The sequence below is a fragment of the Amblyraja radiata genome, chromosome 1 (genome assembly GCF_010909765.2).
Source record: "Amblyraja radiata isolate CabotCenter1 chromosome 1, sAmbRad1.1.pri, whole genome shotgun sequence".
Taxonomy (NCBI): Eukaryota; Metazoa; Chordata; class Chondrichthyes; order Rajiformes; family Rajidae; genus Amblyraja; species Amblyraja radiata.
The window spans coordinates 132,956,631-132,976,403 of record NC_045956.1 but is presented as its reverse complement, the minus strand read 5'-3'; the positions used below and the strand labels follow the sequence as shown (position 1 = coordinate 132,976,403).

The window sequence follows — 19,773 nt, the reverse complement described above, 5'->3', positions numbered from 1 at the left end:
CTCCAGAATGTTCTGCAGCCGCTCAGTGACATCCATGACCCTTGCACCAGGGAGGCAACTTACCATCCTGGAGTCTTGTTTGCGGCCGCAGAAACGCCTTTTTATTACCTTTACAATTGAATCCCCTATTAGTATAGCCCTTTTCCCTCCCCTCCTGTGCCGCAGAGCCATCCACGGTGACATGAACTTTGCTGCTGCTGCCTTCCCCTGATGAGCCATCTCCCCCAACAGTTTACAAAATGGTATATCTGTTTAGGAGGGAAATGACCGCAGGGGACTCCTGTACTACCTGCCTACTGCTACGCTGGCTCGTGGCCACCCGTTCCATTTCTGTCCGCTTAACTTTTACCTGCGGTGTGACCAACTCACTGTACGTGCCATTCACGACTTTCTCAACATCGTGGATGCTCCAGTATGAATCCAACCGCAGCTCCAACCGTTCAATGCGGTCTGCCAGGAGCTGCAGCTGTACACACTTCCTGCACACGTAGTCACCAGGGACACTGACCATATCCCAGATCTCCCACATGTTGCAGGATGAGCAATGCATGGGGCCGATCTCAACTGACATGGCTTACCCCCAAATTAAATCAACTCACTCCCACTATAAAAATCGTAATCCTTTAAACTGTACCTTTACTAAAAAGCACTGTACCCTTAACTCACTGTACCCTTAACTCACTGTACCCTTAACTCACTGTACCCTTAACTCACTGAACCCTTAACTCACTGTACCCTTAACTCACTGAACCCTTAACTCACTGAACATTTAACTAAAAAGTACGAACAGAAAGCAGAAATACAAACCTGGGGTTACTCCCAATCAGCTGCTTCCTCTAGTCCGCTTCCACCTATCAGCGGCTTCCTCTAGACCACTTCTTTTGAAATGTGATGGGACGTTGCAGAGTGGGCAACGCTGCACCAGCCGCTCCTGAGCCTCTGTGGAACAAAGCCCCGCGCTCGATTTTTAAACTCACCGCCCGGTCGCTGCACCAGCCGCTCCAACCGCTCCTGGGCCTCTGGAATAAGGTATATGGTATGCTTGCCTTCATTGCTAGGGATATTGAATATAAGAGTCAGGAAGAGTCACACAAAGGGTGGTGGGTGTATGGAACAAGCTGCCAGAGGAGGTAGTTGAGGCTGGGACTATCCCATCGTTTAAGAAACAGTTAGACAGGTACATGGATAGGACAGGTTTGGAGGGATATGGACCAAGCGCAGGCAAGTGGGACTAGTGTAGCTGGCACATTGTAGGCCGGTGTGGGCAAGTTGGACCGAAGGGCCTGTTTCCACACTGTATCACTCTGACACTATGACTCAAAGTCATGATGCAGCTCTATAAGACTTTGGTTAGGCTGCATTTGGAGTATTGGTCGCCCCATTACAGGAATGATGTAGAGGCTTTGGAGAGGTTTACCAGAATGCTGTCTGGATTAGAGGGTCTCAGCCACAAGGTCATGTTAAATCAACCTGGATTATTTTCTCTGGAATGTTTGAGGTTGAGGGGAGACAATAGAAGTATGTAAGATTATGATAAATGTAGATAATCAGAACCTATTTTCATTGTGTGGAAATGTCCAACACTAGAACTATAAGGTGAGGGGGAATAGTTTACTGGAGATGTGCTGGGCAAGTTTTGTACACATAGAGTAGTGGGAGCCAAGAACACATTGACAGGGCGGTGGTGGAGGCAGATATGATAGTGGTGTGTAAGAGGCTTTTAGGCACATGGAAGTGCAAGGAGTTCCTCATAGGAATAGATCGGGTAGATGCACAGTCTCTTGCCCAGAGTAGGTGAATCGAGGACCAGAAGACATAGCTTTAAGGTGAAGGTGAAAAGATTTAATAGGAATCTATGGGGTAAGTTTTTCAAACAAAGGGTGGTGGGTGTATGGAACAAGCTGCCAAAGGAGGTAGTTAAGGCAGGGACTGTCCCAACATTTAAGAAGCGGACAGGTACATGGATACATGGATAGGACAGGTTTGGAGGGATACGGACCAAATGTGGGCAGATGGGATTAGTGTAGCTGGGACATGTTAGCTGGTGTGGGCAAGTTGGGCCTAAGGGCCTGTTTCCACACTGTATCACACCATGACTATGAATAGAGGGATATGGATCATGTGCAGGAAGATGAAAACTGTTTAACTTGGCATCATGTTGGATACAAACATTGTGGGCCATCGGGTCCGTTCCTGTCCTGTACTGTTCTATGTTCTTTTATATAACACGTAAGAATATATCAAGGATGATCTGATAAAAGTGTAAACAATTATGAGACATAGGTAGGATAAATGGTCACTCTCCTAAAATTTAAAGGAAATTTGCGAGGTAAGGTTTTAACACAAAGAGTGGTAGGTGCCTGGAACGCGCTGCCTGAAGAGGAGGTGATAGCAATATTTAGGAGCCATTTAGATAGACACATGAACGGACAGAGGATGGAGGGATATAGACCTCATGCAGGCAAAGTGGATTAATTTAATTTGGTGTTGTGGTCAGTACGGATGGTGAAGGGCCTATTCTTGTGCTGCACTTTTTTAAGTTTTCTATCAAACAAAATTATTTCTATAGTTTATAGCCCTTAAACTCTGCCCAGTATTCAATAAATGGCTGATGGTGTACCACAAGTCCGTTTTCCTGTCTGATCCCGGTATTCTTTGATTTCATGAATACTCTTTGGAATGCAGTTTTGATTTCTGTCAACAGCTAAACATCGATTGATGGCCCTTTATTCCGAGACCATGTCCCTGAGTTCTAGGCTCCAGCTAGACCTTAAAACCTCTCAGTTGCTATGCTGTTTGGTTCTTTTGAACAAAATGTAATACTAAATTGAACCACGTGAATTTTCAACGGCAATAAACAGCATAGTTAGTGGTAGTTGGATGTTATATTCATAATAGACCATGATTGGCCTGCGTATTACAGGTTTAATGCTCGTGCATTAAACATGCATTTTGCAGTACTGTTCAATTCCTTCACCAGATAACTTCAATTTTGCATATAAATCCAAAAATTCTTTACACCTAAATCACAATATTACATAATGGCATGAATATTGGACGAGAGTCATCTACAAATAGCGTTTTTTGATTGTAGCTATTGATAATTTAATTAATAATTGTGCTAGTTATGAATAACATCACTTCTCATTTTAGGGAAATTCAACTAAACTTCATGTGTACCATTTCTCTCAAAGGATAATTTTCACATTTGATCTCAGTGGCTTCGTATCGCCTGATCAACTGGAATATGCTGGCAGAGAAGGGCAAGATTATTAAGCTCAGAGGAAATAAATGGTTTTGATATACCTCAGTTAGCCTATTTTAACTGATTTAGCAAGTAAATTTCAAGTAAATCTCAATGAATGATTTATCGCAATATTGCACATCTCAACGAAGAGAATAGAAATGAAGATCATTATACAAAGTGGATTACTGTTTTAGCAAAAGTAAATGTATTAATGTTTTAATGAAAATAATTGATTTTTCATGTAATTTTCTATCTTCTGTTTTTTCAACAGTATTGAAGTTATACGCTTGGGCAGCAGCTTCTACATCAATTGGGATAGTAAAATGTATTATCCAAATAAGGATATCCCTGCAGTAGCACATACAACTACATTAACTGAGGAGCTTGGACAAATCAAGTATATATTCTCTGATAAGACAGGAACTCTGACACAAAACATTATGCTATTTAGCAAATGCACAATCAATGGCAAAATATATGGTAAGGAACTGAAAAGTACAATACACGTCTCTCCCCAAAAATCGTCCTATCAGGGACCCTCCTTGCCTGAGGTTATCTATTACTGGCCATGATTTGTCCTGCTTTTTTTCCTCACTCTCCCTATTACAATCAGTCTGAAGAAGGCTCCCGAACCGAAACATCACCTGTGTATTTTCTCCAGAGATGCTGCCTGATCCGTTACATTATTCCAGCATTTTGTGTCTATCATTGAAAAGTATAAGATCTAAAAGTTTTAATCTTTGCTATAATTACTGGAAAATCTTCTGGAAATGTGACTGTGGGTTTAAACTAGATTGGCAGGGGGTGGGATCACGTACAGAATAGAGGCAGGTTAGAGATTAGAGGTTGTTATGGAGGTCGGTGAGAGAAAGGCTAGTGGACAGAATAGACAGATGAAAGGCAGAGAGCCAGAAAGGAGGGTTGGTTTAAACTGCACATATTTTAATGCAAGGGGCCTTACGGGGAGGCAGATGAGCTTAGGGCATGGATAGGTACGTGTGACTGGTTAAGAGAGGGGCAAGACTGGCAGCTCAATGTTCCGAGGTACAGGAGCTTCAGGAGAGACGGGTAAGGGTAAAAGAGGAGGGGTGGGGGATTGCATTATTGGTTAAGGAGGATGTCACGGCAGTGGTCAGAGGGGACATTATGGACAATTTGTCTAGTATGCTATATGGGTGGATCAGAGGAACAAGAAAGGGATGATCACCTTGTTGGGGTGTACTACAGACCCCTGAATAGTCAATGGGAATTAAAAGAACAAATATACCAGGAGATTGCAGACAGCTGCAGGTCAAATAAGGTTGATGTAGGTCAATATTGACTGGGAAAATCATAGTATGAAGGGTTTAGATGGTGTGCAATTTCAGCAGAATTTTCTCCAGCAGTATGCAGAGGCCCCCATGCGTGAGAGAGCAACATTTGATCTAGTATTGGGAAATTGGGAAGGGCAAGTAAATTAAGTGTTTTGGGACCAGTGACCACTGTTCAATTAAGTTTAAGATGGTTATGGATAGGGACAGAGAGTTAAAATGCTCAACTGGGATAAGGCCAACTTTGAGGGTATGAGAGAAGCTCTTGCTCAAGTTGACTGGAGCAGGTTATTTGAGGGGAAAGGATCAGCCAAGTGGGATGTTTTCAAAAGTGATGACAAAAGCTCAGTATATGAACACCCCTGTTAGAGTGAAGGGCAAGGTAGGCAAACATAAGCAAGCTTGGCTGACAAGAGAAATTGAGGCATTGGTCAAGAATAAAAAGGACGCATGGGACAGGTATAGGCTGCTGGGATCAAGTGCATCCCTGAAGGAGTTTCGGGAACTGAGGAGTAAACTAAAAAAAGGAAGGGCAAAAAAGGGGCCAGGAAATAGCTCTGGCAGATAGCATGAAGAACAAACCCAAGAGATTTTATAAATACTTCAGGGGTAAAAGGGTAACTAGAGAGAATCAGGAATCAAATCTCTCTGTGGAATCAGGAATCTCTGTGGAGCCACAGGGTCCTCAATGAGTATTTCTCCTTGTATTTACCAGGGAGAAAGACAGGAGGATGGAGGAACTTGGGGAAGTCAATGGAAGTGTCTTGAAAGCAGTCAGTGTTATGGTCAAAGAGGTGCTGAAGGTACCATCGTGTATGAAGGTAGACAAATCTCCAGGGCCAAGGTTTAATCTACAATTTGAGAGGGAGATGGGTAAATCGGAGGTGTCAGTATTACAGTTGAACAAAGGGGACTATGGAGCCATGAGGGAGGAGCTGGCCAAAGTTGACTGGAAAGATACCGTAGCAGGGATGACAGTGGAACAACAATGGCAGGTATTTCTGGGAATAATACAGAAGGTGCAGGATCAGTTCATTCAAAAGAGGAAAAAAGATTCCAAGGGGAGAAAGGGGCGACCGAGGCTGACAAGGGAAGTTAGAGACTATAAAAATAAAAGAGAAGTAGTACAACATAGCAAAGATGAGTGGGAAGCCAGAGGATTGGGTTATTTTTAAAGAGCAACAGAAGGTAACTAAAAAGGCAATACAGGGAGAAAAGATGAGGCACGAAGGTAAGATAGCCAAGAATATAAAGGAGGATAGTAAAAGCTTCTTTAGATATGGGAAGAGGAAAAAATTAGTTAAGACCAAAGTTAGACTCTTAAAGACTGAAAAAGGTGAATTTATTTTGGGGAACAAAGAAATGGCAGATAAGTTGAACAGGTACTTTGGATCCGTCTTCACAAAGGAGGACACAAACAATCTTCCTGATGTACTAGTGGCCAGAGGATCTGGGGTGACAGAGGAACTGAAGAAAATCCACATTAGGCAGGAAATGGTGATGGGTAGACTGATGTGACTGAAGGCTGATAAATCCCCAGGGCCTGATGGTCTGCATCCCAGGGTACTTAAGGAAGTGGCTCTAGAAATCGTGGATGCATTGGTGATCATTTTCCAATGTTCTATAGATTCAGGATCAGTTCCTGTGGATTGGAGGGTAGCTAATGTTATCCCACTTTTTAAGAAAGGCGGGAGAGAGAAAACAGTGAATTATAGCAGCATTTGGATAGCAGCAACAGGATCGGTCCGAGTCAGCATGGATTTATGAAGGGAAAATAACGCTTGACTAATCTTCTGGAATTCTTTGAGGATGTAAGTAGGAAAATGGACAAGGGAGAGCCAGTGGATGTAGTGTACCTGGACTTTCAGAAAGCATTTGATAAGGTCCCACATAGGAGATTATTGGGCAAAATTAGGGCACATGGTATTGGGGGTAGAGTGCTGACATGGATAGAAAATTGGTTGGCAACAGAGTAGGGATTAAAGGGTCTCTTTCAGAATGGCAGGCAGTGACTAGTGGGGGACCGCAAGTCCGGTGCTGGGACCGCAGCTATTTACAATATACATCAATGATTTAGATGAAGGGATTCAAAGTAACATTAGCAAATTTGCAGATGACACAAAGCTGGGTGGCAGTGTGAACTGTGAGGAGGATGCTATGAGAATGCTGGGTGACTTGGACAGGTTGGGTGAGTGGGCAGTTGCAGTTTAATGTGGATAAATCAAGTCAAGTCAAGTTTATTCATCACATACACATACGAGATGTGCAGTGAAATGAAAAGTAGCAATGCTCGCGGACTTTGTGCAAAAAACAAATAAACAAACAAACTACAAACAGGATGGAACAGAATCACATATGCTTTTACATATTAAATATTGTGGGCGGAAGGAAAAAGGAAAAAAACCCCAGCAATTTTTTTTAAAACTGTAGAATGGTACAGTAAAGTTAGTCCCTGGTGAGCTAAGAGGTTACAGTCCTAATGGCCTCTGGGAAGAAACTCCTTCTCAACCTCTCCGTTCTCACAGCATGGCAACGGAGGCGTTTGCCTGACCGTAGCAGCTGGAACAGTCCGTTGCAGTGTTGGAAGGGGTCTCTCATGATTCTGTTGGCTCTGGAGTTGCACCTCCTGATGTATAGTTCCTGCAGGGGGGCGAGTGAAGTTCCCATAGTGCATTCGGCCGAACACACTACTCTCTGCAGAGCCTTCTTGTCCTGGGCAGAGCAATTCCCAAACCAGATTGTGATATTTCCGGTCAAGATGCTTTCCACAGACGCTGAGTAGAAGCACTGGAGGATCCTTGGAGACACTCTGAATGTGAGGATATCCACTTTGGTAGCAAAAACAGGAAGGCAGATTATTATCTAAATGGTGTCAAGTTGGGTAAAGGGGAAGTACAACAGGATCTGGGGGTCCTTGTTCATCAGTCAATGAAAGTAAGCATGCAGATACAGCAGGCCGTGAAGAAGCGAATGGCATGTTGGCCTTCATAACAAGAGGAGTTGAGTATAGGAGCAAAGAGGTCCTTCTGCAGTTGTACAGAGCCCTAATGAGACCACACCTGGAGTATTGTGTGCAGTTTTGGTCTCCAAATTTGAGGAAGGACATTCTTACTATTGAGGGAGTGCAGCGTAGGTTCACAAGGTTAATTCCCGGATGGCGGGACTGTCATATGCTGTAAGAATGGAACGGCTGGGCTTGTACACTCTGGAATTTAGAAGGATGAGGGGATCTTATTGAAACATAAGATTGTTAAGGGTTTGGACACGCTAGAGCCAGGAAACATATTCCCGATGTTGGGGGACTCCAGAACCAGGGGCCACAGTTTAAGAATAAGGGGTAAGCCATTTAGAATGGAGATGAGGAAACACTTTTTCACACAGAGAGTTGTGAGTGTGGAATTCTCTACCTCAGAGGGCAGTGGAGGCCGCTTCTCTGGATGCTTTCAGGAGAGAGCTAGACAGAGCTCTTCAAGATAACGGAGTCAGGGGGTATGGGGAGAAGCCAGGAATGGTGTATTGATTGTGAATGATCATATTGAATGGCGATGCTGGCTCGAAGGGCCGAATGGCCTACTCCTGCACCTATTGTCTATTGTCTATTGCCTTAGCAGATATACAGTGGTTTGCAAAAGTATTCATACCCCTTGAACATTTCCACATTTTGTCACGTTACAACCACAAACGTAAATGTATTTTATTGGGATTTTATGTGATAGACCAACACAAAGTGGCGCATAATTGTGAAGTGGAAGGAAAATGATACATGGTTTTCAAATTTTTTTACAAATAAAAAAATGGAAAGTGTGACGTGCAAAAGTATTCAGCCATCTTTACTCTGATACCCCTAAATAAAATCCAGTGCAACCAATTGCCTTCAGAAGTCACTAATTAGTAAATAGAGTATGGCACAACTGCAAACCTACCAAGACATGGCCGTCCACCTAACTGACAGGCCGGGCAAGGAGGGCATTGATCAGAGAAGCAGCCAAGAGGCCCATGGTAACTCTGGAGGAGCTGCAGAGATCCACAGCTCAGGTGGGAGAATCTGTCCACAGGACAACTATTAGTCGTGCACTCCACAAATCGGGCCTTTATGGAAGAGTGGCAAGAAGAAAGCCATTGTTGAAAAAAAGCCATAAGAAGTCCCGTTTGCAGTTTGCCACAAGCCATGTGGGGGACACAGCAAACATGTGGAGGAAGGTGCTCTGGTCAGATGAGACCAAAATTGAAGTTTTTGGGCTAAATGCAAAACGCTATGTGTGGCGGAAAACTAACACTGCACATCACCCTGAACACACCATCCCCACTGTGAAACATGGTGGTGGCAGCATCATGCTGTGGGGATGCTTTTCTTCAGCAGGGACAGGGAAGCTGGTCAGAGTTGATGGGAAGATGGATGGAGCCAAATACAGGGCAATCTTGGAAGAAAACCTGTTAGAGTCTGCAAAAGACTTGAGACTGGGGCGGAGGTTCACCTTCCAGCAGGACAACGACCCTAAACATACAGCCAGAGCTACAATGGAATGGTTTAGATCAAAGCATATTCATGTGTTAGAATGGCCCAGTCAAAGTCCAGACCTAAATCCAATTGAGAATCTGGCAAGACTTGAAAATTGCTGTTCACAGACGCTCTCCATCCAATCTGACTGAGCTTGAGCTATTTTGCAAAGAAGAATGGGCAAAAATTTCAGTCTCTAGATGTGCAAAGCTGGTAGAGACATACCTCAAAAGACTTGCAGCTGTAATTGCAGCGAAAGGTGGTTCTACAAAGTATTGACTCAGGGGGGCTGAATACTTTTGCACGCCACAATTTTCAGTTTTTATTTGTAAAAATATTTGAAAACCATGTATCATTTTCCTTCCACTTCACAATTATGCACCACTTTGTGTTGGTCTATCACATAAAATCCCAATAAAATACATTTACATTTGTGGTTGTAACGTGACAAAATGTGGAAAAGTTCAAGGGGTAAGAAAACTTTTGCAAGCCACTGTATCTGAGGGGAATCAGAAGAAATTGCCGGAGCCTTGTTTGAAATTTACGGGTCTTTAAATACAGGAGTGGTGCCGGAAGACTGGGGGGTGGCAAATGTTGTGCCTCTATTCAAGAAGGGGAAATGCTAGGCCGGTCAGGTTAACATCAGTAGTTGGAAAGTTTCTTGAGGGTATTCTGAAGGATAGGATATTATGCATTTGGATGGACAAGGGCTGATTAGGGATAGTCAGCATGGTCATGTCTCACAAATCTGATTGAGTTTTTTGAAGATGTGACCAGAATCATGGACCAGAGGACATAGGTTTAAGGTGAAGGGAAAAAGATTTAATAGGAATCTAAGGGATAGCTTTTTCAAACAAATTGGTGGGTGTATGGAACAAGCTGCCAGAGGAGTTAGTTGAGGCTGGGATTATCCCAACGTTTAAGAAACAGTTGGACAGGAACATGGATAGGACAGGTTTGGTGGGATGTGGACCAAACGCAGGCAGGTGGGACTAGTGTAGCTGGTGTGGGCACGTTGAGCTGAAGGGTCTGTTTCCACACTGTATCACTCTATGACTATTGGCATTTTCAGTCACGTACCATTTTCAGTCACGTAGCACTTCACTATTTTTTTCACTTAAGCAGCATTTTGGAAGGCCTCTCAGAAATCAAACAAGTTTGATCAGCCTCGATAAGCGTAATTTATTTGGTCTTGTACAAAGGGAGCATTCCCTTTTGCTCATCCTATTTAATCCAATTGTAATGTGAATGCAGTCAGTCATTTAATAATAATAATACATTTTATTTGTTGGGCGCCTTTCAGACATCTCAAGGACACCTTACATAGATTAACAGGAATATAAACATATAATCAGAGTAAAATAAATAATAAAGACATCACAGAGACACAAACTAAAAACAGAATTCAGTCCAAAAACAGAAAATCAAAAACACAATGTGAAGAGAGAGCAGCGGCAGCCAAAGCGCGCCAGCGTCCACTCTCCCTCCACGGCAGCCATCTTGGACAAAGACTAACAGGATTACGTAGACAGAAAATCATCCCCCCACAATGGTTACCACTGTGGGGGAAGGCACAATGTCCAGTCCCCAACCCGAAGTTCACCCAAAGTCAGGCCTGCCACCGCAGTTGCCTCTACGGAGGCCCGATGTTCATGGCCGTTCTCACCGGGTGGTCTTGCCCCGGCGTCGGGAGAGTCCTCTCAGCGGCTGGGCCACCTGGAACAGCCGCTTCCAAGCAGTAGACCGCGGCTTCCGAAGCCGACAAGGCCGCGCCGGTTTGGAGCTCCCAGGCTCCCGATGTTGAAATCGGCGCCACCCGCTCCGCGCCGCAGACCCGCAGCCCGGAGGTGTTGCTCTCGGCGGTCCAGCTCACCGGAGCTCCAGTCATTTGAAACAAACGAGGTATTCTAAATCTGTGCTCGGTACAAGCAATAAGGTAAATATAATTAAACTTTTGTCTTGGGGTTTGACTTTTCAGACAGAACAGGGATAACATAATTATTTTACTTTTCTCTTTTGTATTAATGATCATTAGGAAAAGAACTTACATGACCTTTTTAGGCTCGATCCTAATAGATGTGATAAAATAAAAGAATTATAATGATGTGTTATAAAAGTTTTCGTTCTACTTTTTAATTTTGGATTCCATCGTTTGCCATGAAAGTAAGCATGCAGGTACAGCAGGCAGTGAAGAAAGCAAATGGCATGTGGGTCTTCATAGCGAGAGGATTTGAGTATAGGAGCGAGGAAGTCCTACTGTTGTACAGGGCCCTGGTGTGACCACACCTGGAGTATTGTGTGCAATTTTGGTTTCCTAATTTGAGGAAGGACATTCTTGCTATTGAGGGAGGGCAGCGTGTTAATAAGTGTTATTAGCTCATTCAATTAAAGAATCATTTCAGATGATCCCTGAAACATCTTCAGCAGTATTAACTTAGGTACACCTCTGTGGTATTTACCAGATAATGATCAAGGCAAATTAAACTAATTTGGGCGCTAATGCCTCAGTGATTTAAGTTACCAACATACTAGAATCATTCTGGTCTGGAGAAACTGCAGAACGTGCTTTTGGAAATATATGTATGAAATAACTAGTTAATTATATTGAAATAAATATTACTTTCTAACTATTCTAAAATATTAGAATAGATTTTCCTTGTATCAAGCTAAAACATATCTTGTTTTATGTATTAACAGGTAACGTGTATGATTTCAATGGACAAAGGACAGATGTCACTGCTGTAAGATATTCTTTCCTTGTTCAGAATTATAGTATACCATATAACATTGAATACAATTAAGTATATAACAGATAAATCATCTTTCAATTCATTGTCTGTGATTGTGTGATATATTTGGCTGCTGGATTCTTGTACTCCACAGTAGCACAGTTAGTAAAAGCCGCTAACTCACAATGTAACAGATTTAGTGTCAGGTCCTGAGCTTGGGTATTTTCTGCGTGGATTTAGCACATTCTCATTGGGACCACCTAAATTTCCTCTTGGTGATCTGGTTTCCTCCCACATCCCAAAATCGTGGGTTGATAGATTAATTGGCCATTGTAAATTGCCCATAATGTGTAGGTGAGTGGTGTAATATAAAGAGGTTATAATGAGATTAATGGCCGGTTCTCACGGTGCGACCTGACGCAAGATGTCACCAGAGTGAAGTGGTCGTGGTCCAGCACGCGTTCCGCACGATATAACGGGGGGTAGATAAAGAGTTCCCACGGTACTCGGCAATTCTGTCATTTGTCCGAGTGACTTGTCCGTCTCCTGATCTTTCCCGTTAATCGTGAATGAACATCGTAGACTGTAGTGTAGTTAATCACGTGGAACAAATGATGTCACTTTTTTTCACACACTATATAAATATCCTCCGTTCGTAGAATTGGCTCATTTGCAGACATGCCTATACAAAGTTGGTTCGAGTACAGGCTGGTTGTTATTTTCATTGACGCGCTGTATGCATTAGCGCAACATGTGCATCGAAAATGCTTGCGTGAAGGCAGAAGGGTGAGATTAATTAAAAAGAGAATTAAGAGGAAGTCTCACTGGGTTAAGCCCATGTTTCAACGGAGACCTCAATTTGGACAATATGAGCAACTGCTTAATGTGCTGTGCGAAGAGGATAAAAGTGCATTCAAAAACCTTGTCAGAATTTCACCCGAGCTCTTTAATGAGTTAAAGAATAATTTGGGACCTCTGCTGAAGAAGACTGACACTGTAATGAGGAAGGCACTGGAACCAGGGTTGCGCATAGCAATCACCCTCCGCTACTTGGCCTCAGGCGATTCTTATAAAAGTCTATCTTACAACTTTCTTGTCGCCACCAACAGCATCTGTGGTATTGTCCGAGAAACCTGTGAGGCGATCATCCAATTTTATTCAGCTGAAGTGATGGAATGCCCCAGTACACCAGATGCGTGGAAGAGAGTTGCACTGGGGTTTGAAAACAGGTGGAATTTTGCTCACACATGTGGGGCTTTGGATGGCAAGCATGTGGCAATTCGTAAACCACCCGGAGGTGGCTCAAATTATTTCAATTACAAGAAATTCCACTCAATTGTACTCATGGCGGTGGTTGATTATAACTACAACTTCCTGTATGTGGATGTGGGCACACCTGGAAGTGTTGGTGATGGCCGGATTTGGAAAGAAACCTGGCTTGGAAAGAAAATGGAAGGTGGAACAGCAGGCATGCCTGATCCAGAACCTCTGTCAGGAGAAGACAGCACGGACATCCCATATGCGATGGTTGCTGATGAAGCCTTTGCACTACGGCCCTGGATTATGAAGCCATATCCACAGAGGAATCTAACTAGGGAACAGAGGATCTTCAATTACAGGCTGTCAAGGGCCAGGAGGGTAGTAGAAAATGATTTTGGCATCATGGCAAACAGATTTAGATGCTTGCTCAAGACAATGGAGCAGAGGCCCAAGAATGTGGAGAGTATAGTATATGCAGCATGTGTTCTGCACAACCTGATCCGAATGAGAGGTGCAGCTGCTGGATCAGCAACATCCATCCAGGACGGTGACATAGTGGACAGTGACACAGGGGAAGTAACACTAGGTGCTTGGAGAAGTGGTGCGAACAAGTTGAAAATGGTCTCACTGCAGCGTTTGAAAGGTAACTCGGGCACATCCAGTGTGAAAGAGCAAAGAGACCATCTCTGCGCTTACTACAATTCACAATTGGGGAGTGTGCCGTGGCAGGACAGCTATATTGATGGGTAGCCGACCACAGGAACACTACTGCATGTTATAAGCTGACTTCCTAGTGTTGTCCTCTGAAAAGTGCTTCCTATAAGATGTTCGTCCGCAAAACCTGCCGTTTAGAACATTGCATTGTCCCTTTAAATGCCTGAGTTCACGCTTGTAGCGGAGGTTGATGGATATAATGTGTTTTAAATAATCTCGCGTGCCTCATTTGTTGTATTTCGTGTTTGCGAGGCCCTTTTACAGACAAATGTTTTGTGTGATGCATCTCCTCTCAATATGTGACAGAATTCGTCTTCTTATATTGTCAAATAGGAATAAAGACTTTGTATCACATTTACCGTGCTGATTGTCTTATTTCATTTTCTACCAAGAGGTGAAGAACACGTTTAAATAGCTGAACATTTCAGGGTCCTGCACACTCAAAAATGTAAATGAGTGAAAATGTGATTATATCACCTCCATTAAGGTATTTTGTGTTTCAGCATGAGAGGGATTATAACATTAGAGACATTCATCTTGTAGTGATGTATTAATGACGATTTGCAGACATCAAGCTGATAGTAAAAAATAAATTTATTTACCAGTGAGGTAAACAAACAATCTCAAATCCACCTTGATCACCCTCTCCCTGCTCCAAGGAGCCCACAGGCAGTGGTATCTCTGGCATCTCCTCTTGCCTCTCCACCTGTCTCTCTTGCTGAGTCTCCTCCTCATTTACCTGCATGGCTAAAAACTTTCTGACTTTCTTTGACCCCTTTCTTCGCGCTTTTCTGAGAGGCATCTCTGCAAGTCTTACTGTGAAAAAGATTCTCAAACAATGACAATTAGGTGGGACGTCCTCGATGGACACATGGTCTATTGGCGATATTGAGACCACCTTTTTTACTCACCTTATGTCCCCTCTGTCAAGCTTCCGGGTTTACCGTTCGCAGGAGTTCCCACGGTACCCGCAAGAGTCATTACGGATATCGCACGGATATCGCACTGGCATCTGCGTTCATACAATGTTGCAACGCTCACCAAAAAGTGCTCGTCACTCTTGGAGAAATTCATAAATGTTTGAATTTTCTCCCGACCTTACAAAGTTACACGACTACCTGCCGTTAGCGCCACGGAGGTCCTCGGTGGTCCACGAATGCCGTACTGTTATCGCAGGAGGTTCCCACGATGTTAAACTCTTGTTAAGTCTTGCGTCAGGTCGCACCGTGAGAAAGCCCTTTAAAATGCAGGATTAGTGGAATGATGGTTGTTGTGCATTTTGTGGGCCAGGGGCCCACTTTCAGTGCTGTATATGTCTATGACTAAATTATGATCAAGGTATTATCACATGGTAAGCCATTTCTGTTGTTGTGACTATAGCATTACCAGATTCAATATTCGGTTAACCATCTCATTGCAATGTCAAAAGGAATTCAGATAAATTGTTAAGATCAGCATTTTATTTTCATTTTATAGACTTTTTTTGTTACTTATTGATCAGAGACCAGATGAGCATTGAAGTATGTAAAATTTCTAGGCAAATCATTGGGATCCAGACTCTTTTTCTTCCAATAATTAAAAATTAAAACAATTGCTAAGGCTGGATATCTGAAATAAAAACAAAATTTAGGAAACTTTTAGTGAATTAGGCAGTATCTTCTGAAAAAAACCCAGAAATAACATTTCAGGTCAAGTCCTGTAACCTGAAACATGAACACATGTATTTGTTAGATAAATGCATTAAATTATAACCTGAAAAAATTAGATAAATCAGTAAACGGGTCCTTTTCAGAATGGCAGGCAGTGACTAGTGGGGTACCGCAAGGCTCAGTGCTGGGACCCCAGCTATTTACAATATATATTAATGATCTGGATGAGGGAATTGAAAGCAACATCTCCAAGTTTGCGGATGACACGAAGCTGGGGGGCAGTGTTAGCTGTGAGGAGGATGCTAGAAGGCTGCAAGGTGACATGGAAAGGTTGGGTGAGTGGGCAAATGCATGTCAGATGCAGTATAATGTGGATAAATGTGAGGTTATCCACTTTGATGGCAAAAACAGGAAAGTAGACTATTATCTGAATGGTGGCCGATTAGGAAAAGGGGAGATGCAACGAGACCTGGGTGTCATGGTATACCAGTCATTGAAAGTAGGCATGCAGGTGCAGCAGGCAGTGAAGAAAGCGAATGGTATGTTAGCATTCATAGCAAAAGGATTTGAGTATAAGAGCAGGGAGGTTCTACTGCAGTTGTACAGGGTCTTGGTGAGACCACACCTGGAGTATTGCGTGCAGTTTTGGTCTCCTAATCTGAGGAAAGACATTCTTGCCATAGAGGGAGTACAGAGAAAGTTCACCAGACTGATTCTTGGTATGGCAGGACTTTCATATGAAGAAAGACTGGCCAGACTCGGCTTGTACTCGCTAGAATTTAGAAGATTGAGGGGGGATATTATAGAAACTTACAAAATTCTTAAGGGGTTGGACAGGCTAGATGCAGGAAGATTGTTCCCGATGTTGGGGAAATCCAGAACAAGGGGTCACAGTTTAAGGATAAGGGGGAAGTCTTTTAGGACCGAGATGAGAAAAACATTTTTCACACAGAGAGTTGTGAATCTGTGGAATTCTCTGCCACAGAAGGTAGTTGAGGCCAGTTCATTGGCTATATATAAGAGGGAGTTAGATGGGGCCCTTGTGGCTAAAGGGATCAGGGGGTACGGAGAGAAGGCAGGTATAGGATACTGTTGGATGATCAGCCATGATCATATTGAATGGTGGTGCAGGCTCGAAGGGCCGAAGGCCTACTCCTGCACCTATTTTCTATGTTTTTATGAATGGTAAAATTCAGCTAAGAGAATCAGACTTACACTCCACAATGAGCTGTATATCTAGCCGAACTGTCCCAGTGCATTAACTACACTGGTATCCTTCTGTTCAATGTGGAAAATTGCCCAGTTATTTCCTGTTCATAAAAAAAGCAAGGTAAATCCAGTGTAGTTAATTACTACCTAATCAATATTCCCTTAATTTTCAACATAGCAATGGAAGTAGTAGGAGCATCAATTCTGCTCAGCCATTCAATCATGGCTGATCTATCTATCCCTCCTAACCCATTCTCCTGCCTTCTCCCCTATAACCCCTGACATTCATGCTAATCAAGAATCTATCTATCATCAAGGTGTCATTAACAGAGCTTTTAAGGTGGCACTTACTGATTTCCAGTTGAAGTTTTGGACCACTCAACTGTGTACTTCATTAAACATGGACGAAACATGAGCTGACATCAAAGCAGAATTTTACTGGATATGACATAAAGGAATACCTGCAGGGTTGGTAGAGGCAGGTACAATCACGGCATTTAAAAACATTTGGACAGATAAGGGGATAGGAAAGCAATAAAGGGATATGGGTCAAATGCAGGAAAATGGGATGAGCGAAGATAGGCATCTTGGTCGGATGGTCAAGTCACAATGAAGGGGCTGTTTCCATACTGTTAAATTATGACTATGACTGGCAAGTAAAAATACTCAGTAACTTGAAGAACAAAATATTAACTTTTTAGAGAATTATTTTTTATGAATTAAAATATATCAAAAATGCATTTAAAACTCAAATAAATTCCAATCCATAAAAAAAGGAAAAGAAAATTACTCTCCTCCAACAGCAATTTCCTCCATTTGGGGCACTGGATTGCTACAAGTGCTGGACTTAGACAGGTACACGGATTGGAAAAGTTTAGAAGAATATGGACCGAATGCAAGCTGGTGGGACTAGTGTTGATGGGGCATCTTGGTCAACATGGGCCTGTTTCCATGCTGTGTGGACTATGATCCTGACTGGGTTAACTTGATATGTCCAGGGAAATCTTCAAAGTTTGTATTTCTTTGCTGGACTCACTGAGAAGTCCAATGAGAAACCAAGTTGGCACCTTTTGAAAAAATTAGTCAAAAACAAGAAGGCTGCATGGGACAGGTATAGGCAGCTGGGATCAAGTGCATTCCTGGAGGAGTTTCAGGAACTAAGGAGTAAACTAAAAAAGGAAATCAGAAGGGTAAAAAGGGGTCAGGAGATAGTTCTGGAAGGTAGCTTTAAGGACAATCCCAAAAGACTTTATAAATACATAAGGGGGGAAAGGGTAACTAGAGAGAGAGTGGGACCTCTCAGGAATCAAAGTGGTCACCTCTGTGTGGAGCCTCAGGAGATGCGCAAGGTCCTAAATGAGTATTTCCCGAGGAGAAAGACAGTAGGATGGAGGAAATTGGAGCAGTCACTGGAAGTGTCTTGAGAGTAGTCAGGGTTACTGTCGAAGAAGTACTGAAAGTATTGTCGTGTTTGAAGGTAGACAAATTTCCAGGGCCTGATCTGATAGATCCAAGGACATTGTGGGAAACCAGAGAGGAAATTGCGGGAGCCCTGGTTGAAATTTACGAGTCATCCTTAAATACAGGAGAGGTGGTGAACCTGTACCACATCCCAGGTATTGAACCATATAAATCTAAGACAAGTTCAGGTGCAATAATTTTCAGAGGTATTCACAGCAATAAGGACAGGAATTATTAATTTTAACTCCACCAAAATAGTTTGGTTGAATTTGATGGAAAAGTTATATTGTTATAATATTCTTAAATTTGACTATAATATGCCTGTAAAATGTCAACATGTAGGTTTAAGGAAATGGCACAACCAATCATGGACATGGGAGAGTAACTTAAACATATAGATGAGGGTCACAGCTTTAGACATATTTCACTCTATGTATTTAATCCTAGTCATTCATGTTTCCAAAACCTCAAGGGATAGCTTCAGAATGAAGGCAAGTGCATTAACTGATACTGCAACAGTTTTTTTAAACAGAATCTTACCGGTCAAACTGGTTGCTTCATACAAGCAAGTATTTCCCTTGTTGTCCACAAAGTTATTGTTTCACTTGAATACACATGCAGTAATGAATATGTATTTTGAAAATACTAACAGGTCATTTTTTTTCATCTCCACAGCAAACAGAGAAAGTGGACTTTTCATTTAATTCCATGGCAGATCTGAAATTTGTGTTCTATGACCACAGTCTTGTTGAAGCTGTTAAAATTGGTGATCCTAAAGTCCATGAATTCCTTCGTTTGCTGTCGTTATGCCACACAGTGATGCCCGAGGAAAAGTTGAAGGGTAAGAAATATTGTCATTCATGAGGAGGTTTACTAATAAGGATAATATATTCATTTGCATATGCCACATAATTGAGGGAAAGTGTAAGGAGTTGAGGGAATGCATTGTGGCAAGAGATGATGTATATTAAGTTGGAGCCGCGTGTTACTGTGCCTATCTGTACCAAATGCCCAAGACTCACATGACTTACACAAGCACATTAGGAAGAGCCCCAAAATAGACAGACATGTTTCCCACTGTAACCCACCATATTAAGAACACATTACTGTGTGTTTAACAATTTCTAGCCCAAGGATCTTTATTTTCTTTTTAAAAAGATAATTATTAAAATACTTTGCCTTCTCTTATCAATACTCAAAGCATCATTGTTTTCCTATGTAAATAAAGAGCAGTATTCCACTGTATAGAGGGTTTTAAAAAAAGCTGCAATTGAGCACAATATGCAGGAAGTCAAAGAAGGAAAAAGAAAATAGCAACAGGACCGAGAAAGGTGAAGAAAGAATGTGAACAAAAAGTAAAGAAAATAAATAAAACAAACTAGAGCAGGTTGGGACGGAGGTGTAATGCAAAGAGTATTACAAATTAGATTGAAAAGTTGCAGTTGCTGATTGCCGGATGGTAGTTTTCATAGAGAATTGGCTTAAATATGAACAGGAATGCAAACTAAACAATTGTGGCTACAAAGTATTTAGAGAAAGAAAACAGGGCAAGTGGAGTTGCTGGTTATTGCTCAGGAATAATCGTATTGTTATTCCTGAGCATTTAAAATTTTAATTTGATTAGATTTATTTTAATTTATTTGATTAAGAGTTAAGAAACTAATGTTTGTTTGGGATTTAAAAGGTGAGTCTTTAC

At 42.3% G+C, this 19,773-nt stretch overlaps 1 protein-coding gene across 1 annotated transcript in view; it reads left to right on the top strand.

The window, feature by feature from the left end:
* Positions 1–19,773, top strand: part of LOC116983368 (probable phospholipid-transporting ATPase IM) — a 170,873-nt gene that overhangs the window by 78,609 nt on the left and 72,491 nt on the right. Inside the window, exons 14-16 of the mRNA XM_033037133.1 lie at positions 3,519–3,727; positions 11,753–11,796; positions 18,753–18,918. Coding sequence (XP_032893024.1) covers positions 3,519–3,727; positions 11,753–11,796; positions 18,753–18,918 — 419 coding nt within the window. The remainder of the gene's footprint in view (positions 1–3,518; positions 3,728–11,752; positions 11,797–18,752; positions 18,919–19,773) is intronic.